This window comes from Colletotrichum chrysophilum (genome assembly GCF_026319265.1).
Source record: "Colletotrichum chrysophilum strain AFK26 chromosome Unknown scaffold_225, whole genome shotgun sequence".
Lineage (NCBI taxonomy): Eukaryota > Fungi > Ascomycota > Sordariomycetes > Glomerellales > Glomerellaceae > Colletotrichum > Colletotrichum chrysophilum.
The window spans coordinates 49,512-58,115 of record NW_026517512.1 but is presented as its reverse complement, the minus strand read 5'-3'; the positions used below and the strand labels follow the sequence as shown (position 1 = coordinate 58,115).

At 52.4% G+C, this 8,604-nt stretch overlaps 3 protein-coding genes and 1 non-coding gene across 4 annotated transcripts; 1 reads left to right on the top strand and 3 right to left on the bottom strand.

The window, feature by feature from the left end:
- Window positions 1–1,372: 1,372 nt before the first annotated feature.
- On the bottom strand, window positions 1,373–2,797 carry COL26b_013382 (uncharacterized protein; the record flags this gene model as incomplete). The annotated part of the gene is made up of 1 exon (XM_053185998.1): window positions 1,373–2,797. One exon carries the CDS (start codon window positions 2,795–2,797, stop codon window positions 1,373–1,375), a length of 1,425 nt encoding a protein of 474 aa, XP_053030071.1.
- Window positions 2,798–3,695: 898 nt separating this feature from the next.
- Window positions 3,696–4,804, bottom strand: COL26b_013381 (uncharacterized protein; the record flags this gene model as incomplete). Its single annotated transcript, XM_053185997.1, has 6 exons — window positions 3,696–3,920; window positions 3,979–4,262; window positions 4,355–4,400; window positions 4,448–4,577; window positions 4,727–4,740; window positions 4,790–4,804. The coding sequence occupies 6 exons, from the start codon at window positions 4,802–4,804 to the stop codon at window positions 3,696–3,698; spliced, it is 714 nt and encodes a 237-aa protein (XP_053030070.1).
- A 97-nt stretch (window positions 4,805–4,901) lies between these two features.
- COL26b_013380 lies at window positions 4,902–4,972 on the top strand. Its single transcript has one exon. It is a non-coding gene; the product is annotated as a tRNA-Asp (tRNA).
- Window positions 4,973–5,544: 572 nt separating this feature from the next.
- Window positions 5,545–7,527, bottom strand: COL26b_013379 (uncharacterized protein; the record flags this gene model as incomplete). Its single annotated transcript, XM_053185996.1, has 7 exons — window positions 5,545–5,693; window positions 5,750–6,292; window positions 6,357–6,637; window positions 6,707–6,847; window positions 6,901–7,021; window positions 7,074–7,253; window positions 7,317–7,527. 7 exons carry the CDS (start codon window positions 7,525–7,527, stop codon window positions 5,545–5,547), a joined length of 1,626 nt encoding a protein of 541 aa, XP_053030069.1.
- Between the last annotated feature and the right edge of the window lie 1,077 nt (window positions 7,528–8,604).

Below are 8,604 nucleotides of genomic sequence, written 5' to 3'. Positions count from 1 at the left end.
TTTGCTTTGCCGCGTCGATCGGCGCGTGTAACCACCATTGACGCGGTGATCATGCCCATCATGAAGCCAGTTTCGTCAAAATTGTATAGGTCCCCCTCTTGGATGCCATACTTGGCCATCATGTTGCGTAATAGCGCAAACCACTTTGATATAACCTCAGGATCTTCTTGAAGAGCCCTTTGATAATCGTATAGACGATTAAACTTGGTTTTCAGAGCAGGCTGTGAGTCCACAAACCGCCTGGCCCATCGCTTGCCAACAGGCTTGCCATTACGGGCTCGCAGCAGGAGATTAGCCATATCTTCCACACCGCTCAGGCGGAAAGGAAATCCTCTGGAATCCTGTTCAATAACGTATTGGAGAAGTGTTTTCTCTTCGATCGGATCGAGTTTATGTCGTTGGGGTTAAGCTTGTTCGCGTCGCGGTCGGTTGTTCATTCTATCGGCTAAGGTGCTCTTTAGGATACCGTAGGTCTTTGCAGCACGCAAAATGCTTAAGTTATTGCCTGCAGCGCGTGTCGATCGGATCGCTTCAATCGCGAGAATGACTTTGTCTTCTTGGGTGTAGATTAGCATTATAGTTGTTGAGATTTTACGCGTCAAAGGTTTAAGTGATTTGGACGTAAGAGTGTTTAGAAAAAAACGTCCGGCTGACTGGTCCGGCCGGCTGACTGATGAACCACGTTAGATATAATGTTACAATTACAAATACACTGGTTCGATCTGCATCTACAGTATTAACTTAGAGGGCTTATATTTAGTCTTATTTTGACCGGGGTAAGCTAAACTGTTGCTCCGAGTCTTTCTTAGGTCTATGAGTAGACTTGTGTTAGCAGCGGCCGGCATACATCTTAGACTGCGAGGGAAAAGAACCTAGCATACCGGCCAGCTTCCATTCAAAGGGCCTAGCTAGGTAAAATCTCATCAGCTTTCATCCCTTTATGAAACCATGAAGCTTGAGCACCGTACTGATCCGCCGTAGTCGCAAGTGATGAAATCGACCGCCCTTCGCCCCCTCATAGCGCGAAAGGTCCATCTGGCTTCATATACTTCCGGTGTCTCTTGGAATATTTCTTTTATTTGATTGTTTTCGATAGGCCTAGATACATGACTGCTGGACGCCCTTTGCCCTAAGACACAGGGGCGCACCGGCGTAAAATGACACACACACACACACACAGCGCCGAGGTCTATCGCCGCCGAAGCCGTAGCCCCACTGAATTAGACCCGGGTTTGCCGCGAAGATCAATTCATTCTAAGACCGTCAACCTCATTTTACTTTAGGCCTTGCAGAGTGCGATGAAACTTATTTATACTATGCGATTGTATTTACTCTCAGTGGCAATATCCTCTTGCCTTGATAGCTGTGTTCACTATCGACGCTCCGCATACCTCGTCCAGACCGGATCGTTGCAAAGCTTCTCCAAACAATTCTCATAGATACCGACCAGCATCTCACGACCACCGTCAGGGTGTTGAGGATACATGATCTGCATACCATTTAGGATGCCACAGCTAGGTGAGCGGATAGCTGCAATTTTACCACCCAGCGCGTGGCCCCAATCAAGATCGTACATTTTGAACTTCTCCCATGATGTTTGTGCACAGTTACGACCAGGAACATCCAAGAACGATGTCGGTATGAGCGCACCGAGGTCGTCCTGGTTGTTCACCAGCTGCACGACGTCATTGATGAACGAGCCTGAAAAATCCTTGTCCATTGCAATAATGGCTTTACGGATCAAGAGGGACAGGCCCGAGAGGTTGTCGGCCTCAAGAATCTTCTTGATGGGAAGTTCGCCTTGGATGAAGCCAAGAAAGCTTCCCATGGCCTCCGGATGAATAGGCGGCTGACTTCGTCCTCTACCGTCGATGGCAATGTTGAAAACGGACCTTTCGCTGCCGTCTAGCTGAGTTATGTCGAACTGAGCTGCCATGATGCTTCGCCAAATCAATGCAGAGAGTGCGTCATTGGTAGATACGTAGGATCCGTCATCTGTCTGAGGCTGAGCATCTTGCTTCAGCCGTTGCAACGAATCTTTTGATAGGTAGAAGATCTGTCCCACGTGGCCATCCGTCGTTGCGATCTTGGCAAGCTGCGTCGCAGGATCTGTGACAATAGTGTACTCGGGATGGTCTGTAAGACGCCCTGCCTTGCCTTTTGGAAGGGTCTGCGACGACTTGTGTGCAATCTGGCGGTCCGTGTAGATGGGCTCAGGATAATGAACCGGATCTGGAATGTCAAGGCCTTGAGCTCGGCGAGTTTCTTCAGCCCAAACCCGAATCCAGTTGTAGAATGCCTGCCCGTCACCGACCAGATGGAAAAGATTCCAGTTTAGGATCAAGCCCCCGCGGATGAAATTAGCTTGCACAATTGTGATAGGTACCCGCTGCCCAGGAGCAGGCCAAATTGGGCAGCGCGTGAAGACTTCGGCTGGGAAGCTCGATACGGGGAAGTGCTTGGACTTGAGGTCGGTAAACGAGCTTGTGAAGTTTGACGACTGGCGCAGATCGTTGATAATGATAGGCTCAATCTCGTTGTCGGTGATCCTCTGAAGCTTTAGGGCGTTCGCTTGTCTCGCGTCAGGGTCGGGAAGAGCTTCGCAAGCCAATGTTGGGAAACGGTTCTTAGTAGCCTGGAGGCTCCTGCGAAAGATATCGGTGATAGCTTCAGGATCGTAGTTCTCTGGGAGTTGGAATGGAAACAGGTACCGCACCCATCCCCGAGGACTGATCTGCTCCAACGGGGTAAGTTGCGGAATCCCCTGGAAGGTATAAGCCTCTGGCAAAGACCCCATCTCCCTTATGATTTTGTTGTCGCACCTAGTGACGAAAGCGAACCAGTTCAGTTCAAGATGACCGACAAAACCCTGAACTTTTATATTCGCAAGGGAGAGCTTGAGCGGTACGGGCGGCCGACATCTTCCATGAAGATGCATACGAGCGACGTTGACCCTTGATAGGTTCCCCATAGTTCCAACGAGAGTCCCGGGCGACAGGCCAATCAATAACCATGGCATGTCTTCAACGCGCGATGTTGGTTGTCCTAAGCACCGAAGTCCCATGGGCTCAGCTCCACAGGTGCCACTAAAATGATACCCAAGCCATGCGTGCCGTTGCATCGTACCCCAGACTATGTGCTTCTCATTCGCTCGCATATGTTGGGTTAGAATGCGGCATTGCGGCGCCATACACATCTTTCTTCAGTTGGAAACTGCTCCGACGACAAAGAATTCCGATGACAAGCGTCTTCCGGATGCAATACTACAGCTTCAAGCGACAGTGGGGTGAGTTTGATCCCTCGTTCACCACTTAGAAGGATGACGTTCCACTTTATCTAAGCCCGCACATAGCATATGGGTTGCAGCTCAACGAATGCTGAAGTCGGAGGAAATGAAAAATCAAAGAACCGTTCAATGTAGACGCAAGCTATCTAGAAAGCATGAAGTCAATTTCTAGGCCTAAGTGAACGGTTACACAGCCTACAAAATGTTGGCGTCTAGACGAAGACTTTCTCTCTCTCCGGTTGCCCAACATTAAATCGGCCACGGAGCAATGTCGACCATCACATTTGCGGGCATCATCATCCAACAAGACCCATGCTACATATTATCTAGTAGTTCCAGCCTACCTATCATTATTCATTAACTCATCCTTGAGAGTATTATAGATAGAAACTGACTTTCCCTCAAGAACCTATTCAAGGAAGGATTTGAAGTCGATGAGTTTGAAGTCAGGGTACAACTTTGTGCCGTCAATGTACCCAAGGAAGTCGGCGTACTCTGAAGTGTTGTCTCCGCGGACGCCCATGGAGTACCAGTACTCGTGAAATATTGTCATCCTATGATCAAAAGCGTTTTCCTCGATCGCGTCCATTGTCAAAGGCTCCGAGAGAGCGGTCTCCAAGCCCTCAGCAGACATCTGTGAAAGTAAAGCAGGTCAGTCAAGGTGTGGCACATCCAACTCACTGTCGACAAACACCCATGTAGTCACGCTTGGAAGTCTCGCCACTCATCTTATCCAGCATGTCGAAAATCTGATTCTGGGAGAGAACGGCATTATAGACGAGAACCGTCTTGTTGATGGTGCGAGGATCGGCGACGATGCGCGCAGTGAATCTTCCAACGTCTCTCACGTCCGTCAGCGTAGAGGGAGTGTTACCATCTCCGGCGATGATGTTCACCGGTAACGGCGTCGCGGAGTCTATATGCCCAGAGGAGAGGCGCAGAATGCTGAGCTGGTACCACCGGCCGACGTCGATGACTGTGTACGGGAGGGAAATCGTTTTTTGCGTGGAGAAGTGCCTTCTCCTTCCATACCCAGGAACCAAGGTTAGCGCAAGATTCAGGACATACGCTCTGTTAGGAGGTCCTCACCAGCCGGCGCAGTATGAGGACGCCCCTGGGAGGCGTGACGGTGGCTATGATGCAGGGGACCAATCGTCTCACGCTCGCGGCCTTGGCGGCGTCGGTGAGGGGAATCTGGCTGCTCAGTCCATTGACGCGGATAGTCAAGATCAACACGTCGACGTCCTGGAGGACATTGACGAGCTTGACTCGAGGGCCCTCCAGATCAACACTGGTGATGGCACCTCACCTCTTCTCCAGGGCGATAACGTTGGGTTAGAGGCTGTATCATGAAACACCACGTCAGTCGACTTATATGCTCCCTGCCAAATTTACCATGTCAACTTCTCACCTCAGTACCATTCCATATTTCCATCCTACCTATTCTCGCAAACCTGAAGATCTCTTGAAACTGTCCGTGGCGTCTTACCGTGTGAGTCAGACCCTGAAGGCAACCATGACGACCAACCCTTTCGTCTCTTCGTTTCCTCTAGTAACCGTGAGTCACTACATAGACCTATCTTTTGGCCTTGATCCCGACAACAAGAAATACCAATCTCTCGTGGTGTAATGGTAACATGCCTCCTTGTCGCGGTGGCGCCCCTGGTTCGATTCCGGGCGAGAGAGATATCTTTTTTTGTTGTCTGTTGAGAACCTACCTAGCATGCATTGGATGATGCTTTTTGGCCCCGTGATGGCCATGTCACGCCTACTAAGACTCTCGATTGTTTTGCGCAAATCTTATCGAATTTAATTGTTCTTAATGTGACGTGCCTTGTCCCGAGCTTCTTCTGCTTGACCTCGCCGAACGGAACTCATGGTTGATGTCGCAGCCGGCTCCGATCTCACGGCCCCACTAACCTGAACGCAGACCCGCTACGGAGAAGAAGTACTGATGTTGGTATTCAATGCGATCGTCCCTAGTTCAAGCATATTCGATGGGGCAAAGAATCATGCAGCTCGCGTCAATTCACTGAAAAAGATTCCATAGGTACCTCCAAGAGGCCGTCCACATAACTAGATGTCCGAACGAGATTCTTCAGTTTCATGAGTCCATCTGACATCCTCACGTGTGTACATCGAATGAGCAAGGATGCTTCTCGTAAGTCAATCACTCAATTATTTGTAGCTATTATCAGCCAATACACATCCATTGCTGCCTCCTTCGCTTGTTGAGAACCGTTATTTTGTGAAGCCACTTAGACCCTAGACTTGTTTGTGACATCCTCCACAGCCTCAGCCTGACCAGTCGCCGTCTTACGCTCACCAATCGGCTCCATGTCCTCGTGGTGAATAACCTTCTCAACGGCGCCATTGGCCTGCTCAGCAAGAGCCTTGTCCTCAAACACTGGGAGCGAACAGTCAGCCACGTCATCTTCACACTCATCATACACTGAAACTCACAGAAAGCCAGCTCCTCGAGCGTGCGTCCCGCCGTCTCGGGGAACATGAAGTACACAAACACGACCTCGAACGCGAGCCAGCAGCAGTAGCTGATGAGGTACCGCCAGCTCGCGTTCTTGATGCCGATGGGGTTGACAAAGGTGGTGAAGAAGCCGGCCATGCGGCCGAAGAGCTGGAAGAAGGAGATGCCGCGCGAGCGCAGCGCGTACGGCCACAGCTCGACGAGGTAGGTGTACGTGAGCGCGTTGTAGCCGATGTTGTAGCAGGGCGAGTACATGAAGATGAAGAAGATGGTCGCGATGGAGGCGGACTGGTTCTTGTAGTCGTTGTCGAGGGCGTGCACGGCGCGCTCCATGGAGATGGTCCACGAGATGTAGCAGAGCAGCAGCGAGATGGTGCAGGCGAGGTACATGACGCGGCGGCGGAAGCGGCGCACGAGCAGCGCGACGGTGACGCCGCAGACGAGGGACCAGCAGGCGATGCCGACGTTGATCTTCTGCTTGGTGAGGGAGTCGTTCATGCCGATCATGCCGAGGAGGTCGCCTAGATAGGTAGTTAGAAAACAACACTCCGGAAGCCGCCACGGGATGTTTTTGAAGAGCAGTACCTAGGTAGTATGAAATGAGAGTGTTTCCACTCCATTGAGTGAAAAGGCCGAGCATCGAGGTGATGAGGCAGCGGCGGCGCATGCCGGCGGTGCGGAGGAGGTCCATCCAGGACTGCTTGGAGGCCTCCATCTCGAGGGTGATGACGGTCTTCATCTGGGCGATCTCGGCCTTGACAAACTCGGAGTTGGGGTCGCCCTCGGCGTGGTACTTGACGAGGATCGCGTTGGCCTCCTCGGTGCGGTCCTGGGTGATGAGCCATCTGGGGCTCTCGGGGAGGAAGCTTGGGCGCGCGCGATGTTAGGTGTCTTCACGGGGGATGGGAAGAAGGGAGGGAATGTGACTGGCTTACAAGACAAAGCTGATTTGCAGGAGAGAAGGGCAGATCTGGAGCAGAGACGGGATGCGCCACGACCAGTTGCTAGCGATGTTGTTGGTGCCGAAGCAGATGGCCGCCGCGGTGATTTGTCCAACAAAGTAGGCAACGTTGAAGCTGTAGAGCTGTCAGCTGCATTCTGGAGGTGTCCGAATGTGAGAATGGCTTACAGAGAGGTGAGAACTGGACGTTCCTTGGGGTATCCAAGTTCACCGATCAAAGATGAGCCAGAGACGATACAGGTCGGGATACCAAAGCCGAGAATCATGCGGGCGACAATGTACATGCCGACTATTGGAGCATCAGCCATCACGATCAGTAAGTGCGGTGCAATGCTACTCACCATGTTGTGAGAATCCTTGGATCAGAGCTCCCAGGATCATGATGCAGCTCCCGCCAAAGATGGACCATCGCCTTCCAAACTTGTCGTTGACGATAGGGATAAAGGGAAGCGACAGGATCGCTCCCAGCGAGTACGCAGCCGCGATGATGCCCTTCAAACTACCCTCCGGGTTCCCGAAATCTAGCAGGCACAGTCAGTCTCGGTGATGCTTCCCTAGCTCTCCTCATCCGTGCGACTACTCACAATCCTTCCAGGGCTCGACGATCTGCAGCGCATTGATCATTTGCGAGTCGAAGCCGGACGTCAGCTCGATGCCCATGCACGTCGGGAAGAGCATCAGGTAGAGGTATCGCAGGTTCGGCTTCCGGTACCACGGCACCTTGTCCTCCTCCGAGATGCGGGTCAGGATGGGGTCCGCGGCCCCGGTCTCCTGGGCGCGCTTGATGGCAACCATTGTCGCTGGTCAAGACCTTGCAGGCTTGGATGTTTCTTAACTTCGGGGAGTCTGAGTCCGAAAAGGCGGACGAGGCAGAAACGACGAGAGTATCGCGGACGGTTGGGGACAACAAAATGGAGAGGGAGGGAGATGGGCTCGATAGAGAGGTTATATCCGCTTTCATACAAGACGGGAGTATATACTACCGAGTCCAAGGCCTGGGGTTTGTGCAGGCTACGGATACCGGTGCGCAAACTTCCTCGATCCAATTTCCAACACCAACGCGTCTTCTAGACGAGGTCCCACCCCGTCCGTCTTTATATGCCATAACACCCGCCAGTGTTACCCCATGCTCGGATTCCCGTCTGACCTGCTTCTCCAAAAGCAGACGCAACAGCACTGAGTACCGGGCATGGGGGTGGTTGGTTGGTTGGTGTGTGGTTTGGAATAGTCCCGAGGGAGGGCGTGCTAAGGCGGGAGGACGGGAGTGCAAAGCGACGCCCAGGTGGTTGAAGGCCCGAAATGAAATTGAACAATTGCAAAAGAGCCGGATGGTGCCAAGAGGCCGGGGTGTTTGCATTTATCCATCCAGTCAGATGGCGGCGCGGTGCATCTCGAGTCTCCATTCAGTTGCTTTTTTGACGGGGGAACCAGGGAACGCAAGCGGCGGTCCTCCGACTCCAGGTTCGAAAAGGAGCCACTCAGAATAAGACTGCGGGGAAGAAAAGGGGGGGAAGCTGTTCTCCCCCACACTTGGTTACACGGGTTTCTCCCCCATGGGCAGCGCTCACATGGCCAGATGTCGGATGGTTTGTGCTTAAAATATGGGTGGGTGAAGGGCGGTAACTCCGCATCTTGTTTGGTGAACCGTGAGGGGGAACGACGAAGCAACGGGCTAGCTCCAACTTTGGATATGGGGAATGGCTCAACGTCGATGTTGGTTTAGACGAGGGTTGCTTGGCGATAACGGGGGACGGTGGCCGTATTCGGTGATTCGGGACGAACCTCGAGCGAATCATACCCGAGGTTCTGGCGGAAGTCCGAGTTGAAAGCCGGGCTTCTGTCTTACCACCTCCCGCACTGCTTGTCAACAAG